Raw genomic sequence first — 20,992 nt, forward strand, 5'->3', positions numbered from 1 at the left:
TAATATCATAACCTTTGAAGTGAATGTTCACTGTTTAAGTCACTTCCTGCAACCAATGATCAGCTGATATTAAAAAGACCAATGGATGTAGACAAATAGGTTGGCTAGTAGCCTAGATAAAATATACATAAACAAAGGTATAGGCCTAAGCAGCAGTAACGTAGCCCATCTTACAAAAAAAGGTTTAAAGTTCTTGCTGTGTTTTTTATTATTAGGCCTATCCATCAAAATATTTTAGCATAACATACCGTAAAATATGTTTTAAGTTGTTTTACAAAGCTACGAACCTACGAATTTCTAAACCTGGCAATTTCTTGTCTGCATTTTGCTGGTTTGAAAGACATTTCGCTGCGCACGCCGATGCGATTACCATACCCACATATAATAGCGTCACTAGTCGACGACTTCAGGAGTTTGATAAGTCGACGTTGTCTGTTCGATGAACCCTTTGAAATTTAATCATAAACTTTATGAGAAACTATATCACACGTCAATGCTTAGTGTGAGCGACAGGGATGGATTTTTTGTGTGCCGTACTAGGCTATATTCCGTCTCCTACAATCTTCCACTCAACTACAATCTCCGAGCAATGACAGAGCTCTAGACACACGATTGCTTTCTGAAAATTCTACGATGCAGTGCGATGCAAAGTTGTGTTTTTCAAAATCGATCTTTTTTTCGTGTATATTGAGGGACTTTCATGATTCTATTCCTCAAAAATGAGCGTAATCATTGGACACGCTGGATACACCTGTGCAACATTTTGCTCAATGACCCCAGAATCTTGCACTAGACCAGCCGCTGTCATGTGCCGTTGTCGGAGTATTTTATTGATAAAAGAGTGGAAATGAATATAACAGGAAGTTGATAAAGCGTATAATTTTTCCCGCAATAATGAGATGGGTATGTAACTGTCTCGATTTCGGTGCGGAGGTCCGCCTATGCAGTCTTGTCCAAGTTTTTCAGAACTCTGACATTGTCATAATATTGTAAAAAACTAAGAAACCCAACATGGATCAGTCAACGACATTGGACATCGAGGCGCTTAAGGTGAGAGCGATTTAAGTTGTTTTATATCAATTTGCTCAATTGTAGCCTACAGCAAGTGAAATGTTGTGTAGCCTAATCTAGTTTTTGTTGGACAGCTTTGGATTTGAGAAATGTATTCCATACAGGGTGATGGGTCTGAACGGTGCATGTGTCCATTCAATTGTATGAGCATTTGTGACCAATCATGTAAGCTACATAGTTAAGTGTTGAAGAAAGATTAGTTTTTAGTAACCCTTTTTACTCTTCACTGCATTTTAAAGCATGTTAAGGTATTATCAATGAACAATGATCCTTGAGTGGAACTTGTTTCATTTATCTAGGGACGGTAAAGGGGGGCTATGCATCTGCTGTCCGTTCATTCTTATACGTGTACAGTATGACTGAGTAAACCCCCATCAGGGACCACACCAATGGAAGAAATAGATGGCCAACAGGTAACCTATTCCACACTAAAGGTGGTTTCACTTATCTTGAGAAGACAGGAAATTATGACTTTCTGTTTAATTGTCAAGATTACCATTACATTTATTTATTTATTTTTTACTTTTCACTAACAGTATGGTTCAGAGAACAATTGAGGAATAAAAGCTGTTATTTATTTAAAAAAATTAAATGCTTCCACTACCACTTACAGTATCACAATAATAATGATCTCCTAATGAGTTTTCGTCTTAAGACTAAATCATGTATCCACTATGTGCATATTCTGTCTGCATGCTCATTAATATTCTGGTCTTGAAAGAGGGAGGCAAAGACCTTAAGCTACTGTCAGCATCTTCCTTCAATGGTAGCTATGTGGAGCAGTAAAAACAGAGAGAACTGGTGAGGATACACTTGAACAGGCCCACTATTTGTGCAGTGTAACCCTCAACCAGCCTAGTGTCTTTAGTGATGCATCCAGACATGTTTGGCATTATGAGTCCCTCCAAATCGTTTTTATTTCCTAAATATTGTTTTATATTTGTTTTTTTCAGTAAATGTTTGGATGTACTGTAAGGCTATACAGTAGTTTGTTTTAAAATGGTGGTATTATTTTGTGTGTAGGCTACAGTAAGGATCATGAATCTCATTCTGCATGTTGACAGTAACATCTCTGAATGGTCACTTTGACACTTCCCCTGTGTGTCCATGTGATGAATGCAAATTTACCCCAGGAGTGTTGTCCAAAATGGATTTGTGAGCTCAGGGAGAATTAGTAAGGGATTAGCGAGGAAAGCCAGTGCACTCCTGCATTACAGGACTTTCTCTAGGAGAGTGCCTGTTTACGTCAATGAGCAATGTGTCGAGTCAAATGTAAAAGCGTGAGAGGTAAACAAATGGAGATCCAACCTCATAATCAACAGCAAGCGACCAAATGTGTTGACAAATAGCCTGCTGTGAGGTTCATTAACCAAAGTAACTAATTGTAATGATTTAAGCTTATCCTAATGGAGTGCAGCTGACTTAGTTGCATGTGTACCGTAAGGTCCTTTTAATGAGACTTGTAAAGAAAACGTTGACTAACTTTAGTCATTCTTTTAGAGGATCTCCAAAACTTTTTCACATCTTTTATTTTTGGGGGCTAGCATGCTCAGACGGTGACCTTATCTAGCTGCAACCTTATCAGAGCCTTTATCTCCTCCAGTCCCATTCAGGTTATCTATTCTCTGTCCTGTAAAAGACAAGTAGAAGTGCTGAGGAAAGGGCACAGAGAACAAAAGAACTGAAATACAATGTACCAATAGACACCTTTTTTGTCACTCCAGAAAGCCCCAAATTGTCTTCAGATTAGGCACTACTTAGTTCGTTGCACTTAGGGCAAAATGTAAGTCAGCTGTTTGAGTGATTCATCAGTATCTGGGAATAGCATAAACAACTGTATCTTTGTAGTCCACTGCATTATTTAAGAACCTTGTGCCTCATAACCCTTTTAATTGCACATGCCCGTCACAAATTTTGCAGATTTGCATCAAAATGAGGGTCTACTCCTCTTCCTGTTTAGGTGAGCTTTTAGAGAGTGCAGTGAATTCCGTGACATTTGCCATAACCCACCCACTCTTTTTCTTGACATGAATGTTAGGAGCTCACTGAGTCCTTAAAAGCGACGAGGGGATTGCCTCTTTATAAAGGTAATTGGAAGATAAGGATGTGCACTCAGTCCCCGTCCCCGAAAGTCAAGAGCAGTCTTTTTCTTGTGTCTTAAGTTCGGTCCCCCCACCCCCATGGCTGCCGCAGTGAAAGGGATCTGTGAAGCAAACGCACTCAGAGAGGGAAGACCGAATCGGAGCTGAGAGCGTGTAGTCATTAGTGCTTCTCAAATGTTTTCTTACCTCCGGCTGAGGCGAGCCTTGTGGGACACCCGTGGCACAGCAGAGTGAGGGAACGCAAGACGATGCTCCTGATTAACATCATCAGGCATTAATAACGTCTCATTTTCCTTCATTAGGCGGCTTCTCGGCGGCGTTTTGCTGCCTCCGCAGAGCCTCGTCGTTTGATCGAAACAGCATGTAGACTATCACCCGGCGCTAATTGGCGAAGACGAGGCTGCACTGGCGAAGGGAAGAGCCGCTGGGTAATTGCTATCGCCTCCGCCTGGAACGTATACTGGGCTCGGTGCTCGGGGGACAACCCCCTGGTATCAGACCTACACCGTCTTATCTCTGCAAACATTGACTTTATCTATCCACACGCACGCTATCACACAACACACAAACGTTGGCAGAGCAGAAGTAGGCCTGGACCACTGTTGCTTGAAGAGATCTCACGTTTTAACGTAATCAAGACTTGACTGGCAGGTGGTAAATCTTCCATAGCCTAACTGAGGGTATTGAAGGCTCTGTGTTGGGTGAATTGGGCTGATTTTTACAATTGAATCAATTATCAGACTAGTTGTCCTATTTGGATCAGAATCATTTTTGCCTGCATAAGCAAACCTTGTATTTCAACCTCAAAAAGCCCCATCTGGAATTGGAAAGGTTTTCAGACTCTAAGGATAATTGTTCTGCATGCAAATGCCCTCTGAGCACTCTGATCACAGTTCTTCTGCTTGATAGAACTGGAAAGATGATTCACATAAACCCTTCGATCTGGGCTCTCCGCTAACATTGGAAAGCAACGCCCGCACAATGATCCACTCTCGGCATAGGGTTACACGTCAAACATTGTCTGCTCGAAAGGGAGCTTATGACTCAAGCCGTGCTACCGAAATAGCACTGACTTCACAACGGCCACTCGAGATGCGGCAGACATTTACATTTAGTCATTTAGCAGACGCTCTTATCCAGAGCGACTTACAGTAAGTACAGGGACATTCCCCCCGAAGAAACTAGGGTGAAGTGCCTTGCCCAAGGACACAACGTCAATTGACACGGCCGGGAATCGAACTGGCAACCTTCAGATTACTAGCCCGACTCCCTCACCGCTCAGCCATCTGACTCCCAGACAAAACTGTTGACTTATTTAGCCGTCTTCTTTAATACTTCTGGTTTTGAAAGTGCACGCACCGGCTCCTGCTTGCGGTAATGACAGATTGACAAAGCACCACCACGGCACGCCGCTGCGCTCCTGTTTCATTTGCCGTGCGAACGGCCGAGCTTTAGGAGGCGTGACTAAGAGAGGGTAATGTATGCATTAAAAACTCTGCAAAGTAATCACAGGATCCACCAGTGGTGTGGGAACAGTAGGTTGCCATAGAAATTAGAAGGGCTGAAGTGCTATAGTTTCCCCTGGCAACAGAGGGTTGAAAATAGACTTGAGTTGGCCTGCTCTGGCACGACTGTAGGCTAAAGAGAGAACTTTCTAGAGAAGAATGAGAAGGGGGTACTGTCTGTATACAGAGTGTTTGCATACCCTTGAGTGCCTCATTAGTAATTCTGTGTGTTTTTTCCTGTGTTTTATCCTGCTAGGAGCAGTGACTTAGCTTGGTGAACATTTCAGTTAGTATTCAGAGCCAGACTCTTTATTTGGGAGCTGTGCTTTGATCCAAGTAGATCCACCCTTTTCTACGTTGCCCATCTTAAGTTTCAACACAGCATATTCTATAGCCTCTACGTTTTGTGTTTCATGGACTATCATCTACAGTACATCTAGGGACCTTGTAGCACTGGTGCTCTCAGTGGCAAAAATATCTGATTGTTGAATGTCTTGGATGAGATTGAAATGACCGTGAGAGCTCCTTTGCACCCATCTCTCATATCGCTCCTCTCCATGAACTGTATCAGTGGTCTAATTGGACGCTGTGACATTTCTGGGTCAGCGATATGGGTCATTTGTATTCACTGCAAAGTCACATATCCCATTTGTGAGACATCTGTCATTACTGTGAGATGTGACCAAACTGTCATTCTGAGCAGGAACCAAGAATTGTCAAGTGGATGAAACTGTAGTGAGCATAGATGGAATGGGCCCGTGATTGCCTATCAGACACAACCTCTAAGTGCAATATGCTTGTTGACCTTGTAAGTTTAACGTGTGTCAGTCATGGGCAGAGAAACATGCAATGATCTCACATCACAGCCTCTTGGTATTCCAGTATTCCTACTGCAAGACCGCAGAATGGAATTTCAAAGCCAGGTTTATGCTCGAGTTCTGCAGGTCTCAGAAGTGATCTTAAAAGTGCTACACAAGGAGTTTTATTCAGCACCTTTCAGGGCAGATCTCAGGGAATTCTTAGAGAACTACTCATGTCTATTTTGGGCTGTAGTTCTTGGTCTGACGGGGTAGATTAGCGCTCTAAGAACACACATTGAACCTCTCAAACAATGTGACCGAGTGTATAATGGATTCATTTAACTCAATTACAGGCTATCGTTGCACATTGTATGTCCTGCTACTTTAGTTATTCAGTGTCAGTTTAGGGACACTGGAGTAATGTCATGGTTACAAATGACCCAATTAAAGCAGTGCAAATCAGTCGGAATGAGTCCTTTGTCTTAAGTCCATTAAGACAACTGTGTTAACAATTAGTTCCATAAGTCTCGATTTGATAATGCTTGTGACAATTGGGCTTAGATTGAATTTGATATGGAAAGAAATCTCAGTACTGGCAAGATATCAAAGTTGGTTTTTGCACCCACACAGCACCAACCCACAGATAATTGTTTGTAAGAAAGTTGGGAAGTTGATACTGTAACGCTACCAAGCTTTTTGAGACACCCAAATTATGCAAGAGTTGGAAATGCTAAGTTGAGTCTGAAGGCGTCCCTCCATGGCTGGCTAGTCGTCATTTCAAGAGGATGCTCTTGGAGCTCAGGGATCCTGGCATGCAACAGTAACCGAAGAAGTGTTGTGGGCCCATCGACTGGGTCGCCACATCCGGCACAGGCGGTCTCTGTAGAGAAGGCTGCAGCCTACACTCGCTCTCCATGCATGAGCCCCACCTGGTTCCTCAAAAATGACTTGAGGAAAGCGGGAAAGATGCAAACAGCTGCCCTGTTCGCTGAGCCCATCGTCAGCCACAGTGGGACCTGTAGTGTGACAGGAGATCCCAAGCAGAGTCCCTCTGCGCACTGCACATTATAAATCATTCCATTCACTCATTGTAGCAGGAATTCCACCTGACTCGAGGCTCATTTATCAGCCATACCAGACTGGGAGGGGAAGGGGGTGGGGGAGGGGGAGGGGGTGGCACAGGCACAGTGTTCAGTTCCTCCTCAGAGATGTGTTGTGCTCTTGTCCTCGGAGCCCGTGGTTGTGAGTTGCACCCCGTCAGGAAGCATTCTCAGATCACTGGAGAACAGCGGCTGGCGACGCACGACCCCAACGACCAAAGTTGATAGTCACCTGCCCCTTCTGATCTGTGATCAGTGCTCAGACGTTCCAAATACACCGCCCCGCCCCCCCCCCCGCCCCCCCCCCCCCCCCCCCCGCCCCCCAAAAGCCATACGGGCACAGAAATCTAATGGACCTCTCCTAGGCTTTGCCAGAAAGCAGGGGTCTTCAATAGGATTGCCATCAGGATTGACTACATTGTAGAAAACAGGTATTTTTCATTGGTTAGTTAGTTCCTTGAATTTCATATGTCAAGAACATGCTCGTGAAAGTCCTTCAGTGAAGATTGGAGGACAATCTGATGAAACCCTGACTTTGCCAACATGCTTCGCAGAATTTATGTGTTTCCTTGTGAAGCAGCTTACATGGAACTCCAGTGAGCACTGAAAGCACTTAGACCTTGACACATTTTGGTCACAAGAGGTTTAATAAAGACAGTTTTCTTTCTTTTAAGGGTATTTTCAGGTTAACCATTTAGAAATTACATAACATTTTGTATGCCCCCTGCCCCCATTTAATTGTACTACAAGTATTTGTTAAATTGGCTCCACAGCTATGTTCATTAGGCAGGTGTAATGGGCTTGTGCCGTTGCATTCATTAGAGAGCTGTGGAGTGGTCTGGTCGTGATTCTAGCTTTGTTCCGGCATTTTCCTATGGATGCTGTTGTTGTGGTGTAACATCAGTCTCTGTGTGTCTCACATCAGTAAGTGCTAATTGGGGTGGCTTAAAGATGAACTGAATTCAATCAGGGATATTTTGAAAGCATTGGACATGTCCAGGTTCATTGGCAAAAATATTGGAATGGAAAACAGCCTGACGGACAGAGAATACCACTAGTAGATGATCAATTTTAATGAAGAAAAAACGGATAATGGAAGATGAAAGAATCTCCAGGATGTACTAAGCTTAGTCAGACATGGAGGAAATGTTACGGGCCAGGCATGCATGGCTGCAGGTACAGACGCACTTATCTTCATTGGTGATTTGACTGCTGGCAGCAGCAGGATGAATTGTGAAGCGTGCAGAAATATTGTATCTCCTCAGGTAGAACAGAACGCCTCGGAACCCATTTCACGGCAGCAAGACAATGAGCCCAAACATATTGCCAGAGAAGCCAACGAGTTCCTCACAGTCAGAAAATGGTCAATTCTAATTGGCCTCAAGTCAGTCACCCAATAACTCTGAATCTAATTGAGTGTGACTTGAACATACTGTGGAGGGAACAGAAGGTAGAAAGCCCCAGAAACAAGCTGGAATAGTGGCTGCGCGGAGGCCAGGAAGAGCATCGCCGTTGAAGATTCCCGGTGCTAATAACTGGATCAGAGACTTCAGGCAGTTATTGTAAGCAAAAGATATGTGTCTGACTAATGCATGTTATTTGATGCCTTAAAGATCCTGTAAAGTGGAATTGAAAATGAGTTTTAAGTTCATCACACCACAGAAGAATGTGTTGTTTACTACCCATCCAAATTCGAATGGAAAAAAAACACAGACGAGTATGTTAAATTAGGCATTGAAATCGTGAGAAAATCAGCAGTCTTCTCTGCTTGAGACTGGGGGGGCGTGTCGCCTGAAGGAGCTGAAGCTCCGCCCCCTCAAATTGATTGAATTTAGCAACAACAGCAACGCTAGCTAAATAAATTTCAGATATCAGAACAGACCTACCTGCAGTCTCTGAGTGTTTTATGTGTTAATTACTTTGTCTTTGCATTGTACCAGCTGAGTAACAGAATGCAACCGTCAGTGATCTGACGTAGATAGGTCGGGTTTTGGCTCCGCCTATACAAAACCTGAGCTGAAAACGGAAGAGAAACTGTTCATCAGTCTGACTCCGCGACAAAGTTTTTGAATTCAATTTAGATTTCCTGTTTTAAAGATTGACTATCTCACACAGTAGAATACTAATGACTTTTAGTGTGTGTGTGTGTGTGTGTGTGTTGGTGGAGACAAAAAAAGAGCCAGTTTTACACAGGAAGTTGTCATTCACATGCTTTGTGGACACAAGAATCCAGTTCGAAAATGTCAACACTTGATTAGAAGACAACAAAGCTGGGACACCTGGTTATTAAATCCCATACAAACGACCTTTCGGCATGTAAAAGGTTGTTTGTTCAGGAGTATGAAATTCAGAAATGTCAAGAGAGGACGCACAGACAGGCTTGTTCGGTGCAGCAGGTTACTGTATCGTTGTTGAAAGATGATTATCCCATTTGATTTTCATTCGCTGATGAGGAAAGCATATTGAATCATGTTGTATTGCATTCAGGTGTTTAGCCTCTGCGTCTATAATGCCATCCCAGAGTCTAATACCCTTGTAGACCATCCATCATTACCATGACAGATCACTAGCATGTCAACGGTGAATTGCAGTAGATGATCATCATTTCAATGCATTGGCAGGGTAAGACACCTTTCGAGATAGAAGCTCAGATGTGCTGCTCGCTGTTAATAAAATCAAGTCACCCAGATAACCTTGTCGGCGAGGCCTCGAGCTTGATGGATTACTGTAGCGGCAGTTCAATTTGAGAGCCGAATACGGCTACTGTAGCCGACTCAGAAGTGTGGAGTTCTCACCCCTGCTACCTCCTGTCAATTACTATGCATGGTCTTTTCAGGCTAGGATAACACCATGCCTTCAGTCTGGCGATGGTTTCAGGGTCTATATCTTGGGAGTTTTTTAAGTGACAGAGTGGCAGAAAACTTTCAAAAAAGCAAGTTGGGTGTTTTCATGTGGGCTGTGAATCTCTGAGGGCTTTGTTGCCTTTAGTCTAATGCCGTCCCAGTACTCTTTACAAAATGTATTTTTCGAACACGGCAACACATTCATAATTTATAAGATAAACAATGAACCTATAATAAGGAGTGCAATAACGGGAAGATTTTCACCTGATTGGACAGAAGATGAAAGGATGAGTGCAGAATGATACCGGCCTTCTTTGAAGTAAATTACTGCATATTGATCGAAATATAGCGTTACCAAAACATATGGCTGGCAGTATGTTAAAATATGATCATTTTTGTAACCTGTATGCTATGTTCAGGGTTTTGATATAATGCCATGCCAGTTATAAACGGCGTCCATGTGCGGTTCTGTTCCAGATGACCCAGGAACAGTACGTCCTGGCCTCCCAGTCCATCCACCTCCAGCGGCCGGGCTGCGACGCCGTCTACCCCGTGGGCCTGTACGGCTGGAGGAAGAGATGCCTCTACTTCTTCCTGCTGTTGCTGCTGGTCATCATGATAGTCAACCTGGCTCTCACCGTGTGGATAATAAAGGTCATGAATTTCACCGTGGTAAGTACAGGGTATCTTTCGTACCGGACCAGGATGCGTGATGTTACCTCAGGAAAAGTCCAGGTCCCAAAGACCCTTCTATTTCTGGCAGGTTTCCGCATCAGGGTCTGGATAGACGGCTCCACTAAACTTGGTCCCAAAAAAATATATACACATATTAAAGGTCTGTGGGCAGCAAGATAATCTCTTTTTCTCCTTTTACTCATCTTATCCAGCCATGACTCCCATGACCTACAACTAAGTCTGATTAAAGTGGAGTATAATTTTTTGGATAGCCTATTCTCCATGAACAACAAACTAGCATGATGTAACCAATAAGCCTCTGTCGATTTGGTAGCATGCATTGAGGTCTGGCTAGGGGAATTATTGAGCTACACTGGTCCATTATTGAAGGATCCTATTGGATTAATCTATGAATCTACCTTGTAATGATGGATTTGAGGATGTACTTTGACCACTGAAATACTGTTCAACAATGCACTTCTGATCCACTTCTGACTCTATGTAGTATTCGTAATGGACTTTGGATAAAAGCGTCTGTTAAATGCATAAAATGTCTAACGTAAGAAACATTCGCGGTAGGTTGGAGGGATGCAATAAGTAACAAAATTATGACTTTTATGTGAATGAGAAATGGATCATCCACAAACGCAATTTTTGAAGGAGTGTGGAATGTCGGTCAGCTGTAGATTTTGAAATACTGTATGAAACGCTTGAGTCTTGGACCAAACAGTTTGAGAGTTTAACATGAGATCATCTAAACCACCGTGGCACACTTTTCCACTTCATAAATAAAATAAAACAATCCAAAAAAGAAGTGGGGCTTACAGTTGCAGGGTGTTGACCGTGAACGTAAACCCAACAAGGAGATTTGGCTTGCGTGACATTCTCGGGGACAATGCACCCCATCAACCATTTTGTCAACAAACTCCTGACGACTGCATCCAGGGAGAAGGATGCATCCCCAGACTATCTTCATCACCTCCCCCCCTCCCCAGCCTCCCATCAATCTCTGTCGCCAGTAAAGACCTTATCAGCGGTGTTGGTGTCGCTCCAGAAAATGTACTCCTCCGCTTCCCATCTCTCAAGACTTCGCTGGCTCAATAGAAAACTATGCCAACCTGGGCTTTTGCCCTCCTGTTTGTTTCCAACATTTGTTCATCTCAGTTGATAGGGAGAGGAAATAAAACTGGATTTGGAATGCAGGTCGTGTCTGTTCGGACTAGAACTGTTATCATCTTTTTAAATGATGAATTGGTCCATCTTTGACTGAACAGATTTTGTATTGATTTGGAACACAGCAACTTAATGCATTATCGACAGAAAATACATTTGTAAGTACTCGTTTGGTGGACTTAAAATAAAAAAACTTTAAACAAAAAAATATGTATAGCTAATCCTAACCCTAATCACACACATTGTAACAAACATCAAACCCCTACACTTCCTCGAAGAGGATAGACAGAATCACGGAAAGATGTCTGTGTAACCTTCGTCGCCGTTCGGTCGTAAATCCGGAGGGTTGCCACGTTAGTGCGGCTTGAAAGGCTTAGCGACACGCCATCACCCTGCCTGTGTTCACAGCGTGTGTCTCTGTCACCACCGTGTGACAGCCTACCTCTGTCCTGTCACTCAGTGTTCTTGGTGCCTGGCATGCACAGCCTCGAGGTAGGGGGGCTAACCCAGGCCACGGCCGACCATTAGCAGGCTCCAAGCGACAATGAATAAAACCACAAGGATGTTTTTGGGAAACTGAAATGTGATTTAATCACCACGCTGCCATGGTAAGTATTCTCTGGCTAGGTTTTGGGCTCATATTAGGCTCAACATTATGTACCCAGTCAAGCACCTGGTTTACCTGAGGCTTTTGTGACCAGCACTTTCCCTCGTTTTGTCTGTTTGTGTCACAGAACGGAATGGGAGACCTCCAGGTGAGCAGGGATGGCATCCGTCTGGAGGGGATATCAGAGTTCCTCCTGCCCCTCTACGTCAACGAGATCCAGTCGAGAAAGGTAAGAAAAAACGACTGTTCTGGAGGACAGCGAGGCACAACTGGATTGGCTAATTCTCCCCCCCCCCCCCCCCCCCCCGAGTCAAAACCAGCCTAAGACCCACAGATCGAAGTATTCTGACGGACTCGTCAAACTTTCTTGAAACTTGAAAGTTTTGGGAAGAAAGTCCATGATGTGTGTCTTGATCTGGAGGCGGGGAGCCCTTCCGCGGATGTACGACACCCATCAGACGTAGGAACACAGACGAAGACTGTCCCCGTTGTCCGTCTCCAGCCGTGACGGTCTTCTCTCCCCCTCATTTCCTGTCCTCCCGTGTCTGTATCGGGCTCCCCCATCAGCAGGAGATGGGTAATAGGTAATAACATCCTCCTCTGCCTCTCCCAGGCCACATCCAGCCCTACTGGAGATTAGACGATTACGGAGAATACCCGCTGGATTTCCAATCAAGCCCACGCGATAAAGCCCCCCCCACTGCCCCATCCCCCCCTCCCTCCCGCCTGCCTTCAACCCCGCAACCCTTTGATGTTCTGTAGATTAACTTAAAGAGAAGCTCCAGCACAAATGCTCTCTTTTTTTTTCTTCTCCCGCCTAACTTCATAGGCGTTCTGTTGATGGTTCCCTTTGCAGGGATTTGGTATGGTCGAGGAAAGTAATTTCAGGACCTGGGCGATATGCTTTTGGAGTGCTGTCGATACGGGTGAGGACAAGACTTCGGGCTCGATTTGGTACACTGGACTGATTGAGAAAGTGGATAAAATAGGTAGACGATTGACTTTGATGTGCGGTAGGCTCTTTGATGGCATTCTTCGTACTGCCCGTTCGGTGTTGCCATTGATTTACTTGTCAGTGCATATTGAACGTTTCGAAATCTCATTGAACACAGGCACGTTGCGCTTGAGATGCTGAAGAGTTCGGCCCGCTTTTTGACTTGGCCCCCACACACTGGCGCAGTACCACCCCGAGACATTTTTACAGTGTTGTTTACGGACGAGCAATGCAAGGACACCCTTATCTCCTCTCGCCAGAGATTTTTGCGGGAGGGAATCTCTGAAAGGGTTGTTCAATATTTCTCACCTGAGGAAATGTGTCAAGCACTGAGCAGGGGGGGAGAGAAGGATTATGGTTATCCCCTGAGTTGCAGGGAGTTTAGTCATACTACTGTGGATGTAGCGCTTTTTCAGTCTGACTTGCACCACTGATCAATAAGCTATTACAGAGAGCTATGGTAGAGGTACAGCCTTTGGTGTGGAGAACTCTATGTAGATGTCTTGTTTAACTTTGCTCATTTCGTAATAGACCACTGATGTGATAGGAAATGAGTTAGCCCTGGAAATAAGCTGTTAGAAGAACTACTGTACCATATATTGAACGATCCAAAGATATTCAATCTGTTAAATCTGCGGATCTCAAACGTCTTTGTGGAAATGCACATGGTGACTGTGTGGGCTCAAGATGAAAGCCCTAAACACGATCTTGGGTGTGAATTGAATAGTGTAATATTAATGACGCTGATATTAAGCTGCAGGGGGAAGTTAATCAAATCTCTGTCATTCAAAACTGCTGGCTGTTGTCTCTACGGGATCCGGTCATTCTATAAATAGGTCCGAGCAGGTGTGATTCATTGGACTGAACCCTATCCATCTCTGAGGCGGATACTAACAGGCATGTACACAGACAATTAGGAATGAAATTAGAATGAATTTTACACCATTAATTACCGTAACATTTTTACAGCTACATGCATTCATTAAGTAGATATTTGTTCCAAAGTGACAAACATCTGCATATAGCAAATGTGGTAGATAATAAAGGACCAGAACTGTACAGTTCCAACTGTATTACAGTAATTAGTGCCATAGTAAACAAACGCACACAAAAACAGGGGCAGATCATGGTGAAGGAATATCGCTGAAACACTTAGAAATGTAATAAACACAAAGAGGCTGGGGTGAGCAGAGTGTGAAGGAAACCTGAATCCCCTCAGGTCGATTTCATTGTTTATTGACTTGAAGCTAAAGGGGGCTAGCATGAAGTGAGGCTTCCACCTCCATCTCATCACGCACCAGCCGAGTCCCGAGACCCTGAAACGTCACACAACTTTTCCACACTTGGACTGCCTTTTCAGAAGTAGTCCTCTGTGCCTCTTGCCTCTGGCCCTGATGCTGCTCATAGTATGCAGGGCAGCACCCGTTGTTTTGGCTCCGCCATGGTAATTTGTCAGTCGGACAGCCTCACTGTAGCTACAACATCAACAGGCTCCATTTATGCGCGTTTGCTCTCTCTGGGCTGACCTTCCCCGCAATGACTAATATCGCTTTCATCCCCTTCCAAAGGAGCGTTCAAGAGAGCCGCATTGAGGTCCACCCCCCAGAGGATACCCGTTAATGCCTGTACACCCTTTTCTTTTAAGTGATACTTCAGTTAGGATTTGGGAAATCCCACCTTGATGAGCCCCCTTCCTGCCCCTCTGGGGGTCCTTCAGAACCTGCGCTCACGATGAGCATGTCATATCCAGCAGGCTCTCGATGAAAACCATCTCAGAAGTTCACCCGCTTAATTGCAGTCTTCCACTCTAAGGGTTTGTTTTCATTCTACTGGAGAAGATTGGTCTGAGGTTGAAGAAAGGCGATTAAAATGCAATGCACCGAATGGGTTATTGAACACGCAATTACTGTAGCAAAGTTGTATTTTTTCTTAACCATTGTTCCGAGTTAATTACAGAGTAATAATGGCAAGCCGTTACAGCTGAAAAACTTTGATTCATTAAGAAAGAATTAAGCATTAACTCTTTGTTTTTCCCTGTCTCTTCTTCCGGTCTGTTCTTCTTCTCCTCTGGCATCCTCGTTCGTTCCTCTCATGTTTTCCCCAGGACAGCCCATTGGTCTTGCGGGCCGAGAGCAATGTATCACTTAACGCCCGGAACAGCCAAGGCCAACTCACCGGGCAGCTAACAGTGGGTGAGATACCGTCTATTGGCTAGACTGTTTTGTTTTTATTGTTGGTTTTTGGCCTCATACTAATTAAATGATGAATGAGCGCCCTACTAATTTGATTGGCTTAATTAAACTAAAATATTATGTATCTTGATACTTTACTATTTACTACCCATTCTGACCATTTGTTGTTTTAAGACAAAGGGGCTGAAACTGTAAATTGCCTGATCGATCTTCTCTCTTTAATGACTCTAATCAAGTTTAGAGCAACAATTTATCTTTTTTTCTCATCGCCAATTGTCTCCTTCCGCTTGAGGAAACACTGGGAAGTTTTGCAGACATTAACCTTTGAGTCACTTATGGAAAGGGCAATGGATTCTTCTTATTATCGTCAAGTTTAACCATCAGTCAGACCAAATTACCTAAGCAATTTACATGATTAATGACCATTGGAAAGCAAATGACCTACTTATTATCTCGAACGGCTATTGATTCTACCCAGTATAAGTTTAAGATTGATGGTAATTCAACAAGGCTTTTGATATGACATCACCCGTTGCGCTCGACCTTCTCCGGGAAATTGGTGTCTGATTAGGTAGAAACAGCATTTGGGAAATCATCGATTAAATGAGGTGAAACTTGGCGGAAATAATTGACATCCAGTGTGCCAGCTTCTCCCAACTCACAGATGCAAATGCACTGACCATTGACTGATTAGGAGATTATTACACATCTGAAGCTGAAGAAACCAGTATATAGTTGTGGGTAGGTCCTAACACCTGCTGTATTCATCTGCTGTTAATAACTGTCAACATTTGGCATTTGATTGGATTGTGCTTGAAAGTTGCCCATTTCCCATTGATTGAAATGCAATAGAATCAATCTTAGTTCCAATCCTGCAACTCCCGAGCCTTGATACCATTTTCTCGTGTTACTCCACTCCCAATTGAACTGCCTGACCCCCTTCAAGATTCTGAGGCAGTGGAGGTCCAGTGCCAGAGGCTGGAGGTACGGAGCTCAAATTCAGAGAGACTTCTGTTCTCAGCAACTGAGGAGCAGGTCAGCATAGGAACGGACAAACTCACCGTTACCGGTAAATATAGACACTTTTTGGTTTTGTTCTCTATTTAGCTGATAATTAATATGGAACCAATTCTGAGCCAAAATGCTTCACGGTCAGAGAAGGATGTCGGACGTGAAGTAATGTGATGTTGTTTTTTGTGGCTAGGTGCAGAGGGAGCTGTGTTTGGTCACTCGGTAGAAACGCCACTCATCCAGGCGGTCACCTCACAAGACCTGAAGTAAGCGATGCTCCGTAACATTTGGACCCAGCTTTGGAAATTGAACCGTACAAACGCTATTATCGCCGTCATTCTCTGCAACGCGAAACCACACAAGTATCTCCCCCCTTACCCTCATAAAACCCCTCTCAAGTTCAATTTACTCTGCCTTTTTCCTCACTCAACACTCAGTAATAATGACTTGCGCAAGCGTAAACTCATTTACCGTATCAGTTGTTCCACATGGCAACGAGGAAGCGCCTTCGGTTTGGCTTTGTTGGTAAATTAGTGCTGGAGAGGACCCTGTAGGGTATGCATACTCCAGTTCCTGCTCTCCAGCTGCACACATGACCCCAGGCAGTGGTTGTGGGGCATCCATCAACCAGCCATAACGAGTGTGGTTGCGGTCCCACCTCTGTGGTCTTGTATGGAGGGCTCGAATCACAGTTGGCAGACAAACACTGTTCTGGCAGCTAATCACTCTATGGTGAGTTGAATGCTAATGAAGTTGCCCCAGAGCGAAACACATTTGCGTACACACACTTACACATCTACACACACACACACACACACACACACAGCTCCCACAAGCTTTAGGGGTGACCATCTGCAGTGTAGTCAATATCAGGAAGAGTGAATGTAAAAGAGGGGCATTCTGAATTGCTGACATAATGACGTTTCACATCGATTCAACAGAAGTTGATGTTCGAAATGTTGCATTGATCAGGAAGCATAATTAGCTGATCGACAAACCCATGTAGCACTTCTATTCAACAATGTCATTTTCTATTGAAAATAAAGAAAAAAAATCTTCTGCTGCAAATGTGTTTCTACTTTTGGAAGCATTTTTGCACCCCTCAGGTTTGCACACAAGGCCTGGCAGGTAACATTTGGATAGCAGTGGGTGATGCTTGTGCCAAAAACCTCAGATGTGAGACTGTGTGAGGGAGAGAAAGAGAGGGAGTGTGTGAGGGAGAGAGGGAGAGCATGAGCATAAACAAAAACAGTTGGTGGGGACAAGCTCTAACTATCCTTGTCACAGTGAAACACAACACACCTGCTGTTTAGCCTTTCCAAGGGACATCTGCTGGGATTGATTTCATAACGACACCCAGTGTGCCATAGACTTTGACTATTTCCTTCAACACCTTATGTCACCTTGTAGATTTCATTAACCCTGCTCTGCGTAGGGACTTTTTTAAGGACCTGTGCTTTGACTTTTTCCCAATAAGGAAGAAGGATACGTTGCAGACCAAAAATTGCCAAGAGAATAGTTCTGCCGTATTGTTATTTCAGCTGAGAAAATGTGTTTCCCTTTCCATTCCTCTGTGATCTTGGTCTGTCATAGAAAGGTGTGTTGGGCTGGATATTTCTGTGTGTTAGCATCTTGGCCTAATTCGTAACCCGCCGTCAAAGTGGCACAGGGTAAACAGAATACTTGACTGTACATAACTCAGTAAGTTCTGTGAAAGCGTAGAAGACGATTTTTAAAGCCGAACAGGCTTTTGGAATGCAGATATTCATTTGCCTTTTTCATAATCCAAATATGTGTCACATTCAAAGGTTCTGGAGATTTAAACGATTTCCAAACCATGCATTTATAGTCGCTTCATTTAAAATTCATTGAAAACATATTTGGGTGGAATAGAATCCATTTGAAACGGTTAAGAGTTATGAAAACACATTTTTCATTGATTGGCTCTCGCTCTTATCTCTGCATGTAAACAAATATTCCACCGTAGGAAAATGTATAATTGCATTAGCCTCTGTATTGCTGAAGGTCAGAATCAGATGCCACAACAGCACGTGTGCTCACGAGCAGTACCAGGCTAGAATAATGAACAGGAGGTACGCAACCGTGAACCTTAACGCTGTTCCAGAGTCGACTCTTATCGAGGTGTTGGAAGTCAACACAGGAACTAAGCTAATAATACAAATATTAACATATTGCACAATGCCTCACGCTAAGCTGATTTGATATTCCATTAAAGCCTGCATGGCAATGAATTCTCATTAGCTGAGACACAAATAAAAAAAGATGAGGTGGATACGACTTTTAGTAGATTACATGAAGACGAAGAAAAAAAATGTTCCAAAGTATTTGGGAAGTTTTGTAATGTAAAGTGTTAAATCAAACCAAAGTTCCAAGTTTTAAGTGCAGGACTTGGAATCAGCTTTCGTCATCCGCGTCATTGTAATCACTTCCACAAGTTAGGGGGAAAAAACCCAAAGTAGGATAACAGTAGACGCTTGCCTCATGCTAGATGGGTCACTGTTAGCTGCGTGTGTCGCTGTCGTTGTCAGGCTGGAGTCCCCGACGCGCACCCTGACCATGGAGGCCCCCAGGGGAGTGGAGGTCAGCGCCCGGACGGGGGGGCTGAAGGCCTTGTGTCGGAAAGACCTGCACCTCCAGTCCACCGAGGGAGAGGTGAGGAGCATGCGGAACCTCCCCGTCCGGGGGCCTCCATTAACATCAAATGCATTATCATAATTAGGTCCATTATTGCTCGAGTGTTTCACCCTGTAGCCTTGGCCTGACTTGTCACGGTCTCATTTTTTGTAATTGTGTTCGTGTATTCCCAATGCAGCCCCAGTGCCCCACTCACACAGATTGAATTAGCTTTCCAATTTATTTGTTGGAAGGAGTGTCACGGCTCCAAGCAAAGCCAGAGCACCCACACCTTCGAAGAGCCACAAAACACCACTGATTCCGTCTTCCCCGGTCAGATCTTTTTAGACGCGGCCGCTGTCCGACTGGAGACCCTGCCCCTCGGCACCTACGCCGCGTCCTCAGGCCCCTCCTCCTCCTCCTCCCCCCGGGCACAGAAGGTGTACGAGGTGTGCGTCTGCCCCAGCGGCAAGCTCTACCTCTCCCCCGCCGAGAGCAGCTCCACCTGCCAGGCTGTCGGCAACATCTGCCTCTGGAGCTGACCTGGCACTGGCGCCGGCGGAGACCTCGTGGCCCTGGTTCGAGGACCCGTCTCCCTGCTGGGGGTCTGCCTCGTCGTCCGACTACGCACCAGAGACGGGCACCGTTTGGTGATGTCCGACTCTAGGCCTGTCCATAGCGCAGGCCCGAGGGCAGCAGTAACGGTCGCCCGTCACAACATGCAGTCCACCACGGAAGGCCTTGGGGTGCTCTCCGCCGCTCCCTCGCCAACAGTCCGGAACTTTCCAGCACTGCAGATTCCAGAGATGAACGCCTTATGCATCAGTTAGTTCCTGATAAGGAGAAAGGGCAGGGAACACAGGTGCCTTTTCTATAGAACAAGGAACACGGAGTAGACTATACTTTGTCGGGGTGTCTGCATCTTGCATAGAACAGTCGAGGGAGCACAATTCTGCCATTTTTTTCTTTAGTTTTCACAACATTTTGGAGTGTTGGGTCTTAAGAGAATGCTTGATTCCCATTGTTCATGTTATTACTTACTGTTTAGGATTTCCCATGTTCAATTGATGTTTTCTATACTGTATTCCAAATGTCTATACTGTACTTTGAAACAAAACTGTTTTGATAAAGACATTTGAAATGGTACTGATAAAATGATACAAGTAGCGTACTTACCAAGATACCTTTTAAAAAAAACCTGCATACAGTTTACAAGATCCTTAAAATAAAGGTAAGATACCTGGTTCATTTGATAAAAGTGTATTTTTTGCAGTGTATGTATAGTGTGTTACTTTGGGTAATCCAGCTCAGCTCAGACCAGGCCTTGGCCATATGTCATACATATAGCCAAATACACCAAGTTCTTCTAAAGAGAAAAGTTTATGTCCAGCATCAGCAAAGTACCCTGACGGTTGCTCAGGCCTTTCACTGTCTCCATTACTGTCTCCATTACTAGGTCTCCTGCGTGGAGCCCATTCTTGCTCCGCCATCCCATCCCATGGCCCATGAACCCCAGCAGCAGATCTCAGAGAAGCAGCCGTGCGTCAACTTGGCCGACCAGACAGTCACTTCTGCTCCACTTCCTGGTTGACCTGTGTCCGGCACCACCCCCTCCCACAGAGCTGAGAGAACAGGGTATGAACCATGTCAGCGGTCTGACTGTTTTTGTTTCCGTTTTTGTATGGTTCTGATTTCGTTATACTACAGTTCTAATATGCTAGCTTTAGCTGTGCACGTCCTGCACAATATGCTTTGGGATGTTTTATGTTCCACACAGTGATGGACTGTGTACTGTTATTTCAGTACTGTTTCAATTTGGAGCAGTCGGGAACAAAATAGGCCATGTAAAAATGATAAAGGAATAAAGGGGTAAGGATATCCTTAGAAATAAAATGGTTTAAGTGATGGGTCAACAGGTCTAGGAAATAGTAATGAACTCTTGTTGTATTAAACCACATAGATAAACGTATGGGAATCAATACAATTATGCAAATACCACTAAATCCAACAGTCATATCTGTGGCATTTGTTCTCCTCTTTTGTTAATTGGATTTTGTGTTACTGTGTTTGTAACAAATTGAAGTGGGTCAGGAGATTGGATTACTGGACTCCTGCCAAAGCGGAGTTACACTGAGCCACAAAAGGAGGAAGGATTTGAGGAGTTTCTCTTTAATATGGAAGATATGCTGTTTGATGTGAGATTTCGCTGCTTTTCAAGCAAGAAGTTCTGAAAGGTTGACAGGTGTTTGTGCAGAAACTGGATCAAATGTTGCTTTTTTAAACTT

The 20,992-nt window shown here is 44.2% G+C and overlaps 1 protein-coding gene across 4 annotated transcripts; it reads left to right on the forward strand.

Annotated features, from left to right (window-relative positions):
- Positions 1-440: 440 nt before the first annotated feature.
- On the forward strand, positions 441-19,921 carry LOC136967554 (zeta-sarcoglycan). 4 transcript variants are annotated; one of them, XM_067261382.1, is made up of 9 exons: positions 441-1,050; positions 3,476-3,601; positions 9,899-10,093; positions 12,004-12,105; positions 14,975-15,062; positions 16,009-16,131; positions 16,267-16,339; positions 18,623-18,746; positions 19,046-19,921. In XM_067261382.1, exons 1-9 carry the CDS (start codon positions 1,012-1,014, stop codon positions 19,247-19,249), a joined length of 1,074 nt encoding a protein of 357 aa, XP_067117483.1. In that variant the 5' UTR covers positions 441-1,011; the 3' UTR covers positions 19,250-19,921. The 4 variants fall into 4 exon arrangements, with proteins under 4 accessions (XP_067117483.1, XP_067117484.1, XP_067117486.1 ...); XM_067261383.1 differs by lacking the exon at positions 3,476-3,601; XM_067261385.1 differs by lacking the exons at positions 441-1,050; positions 3,476-3,601 and adding an exon at positions 11,755-11,877 and having other exon boundaries at positions 9,961-10,093.
- Positions 19,922-20,992: the final 1,071 nt, after the last annotated feature.

Source organism: Osmerus mordax, chromosome 23 (genome assembly GCF_038355195.1).
Source record: "Osmerus mordax isolate fOsmMor3 chromosome 23, fOsmMor3.pri, whole genome shotgun sequence".
NCBI lineage: Eukaryota > Metazoa > Chordata > Actinopteri > Osmeriformes > Osmeridae > Osmerus > Osmerus mordax.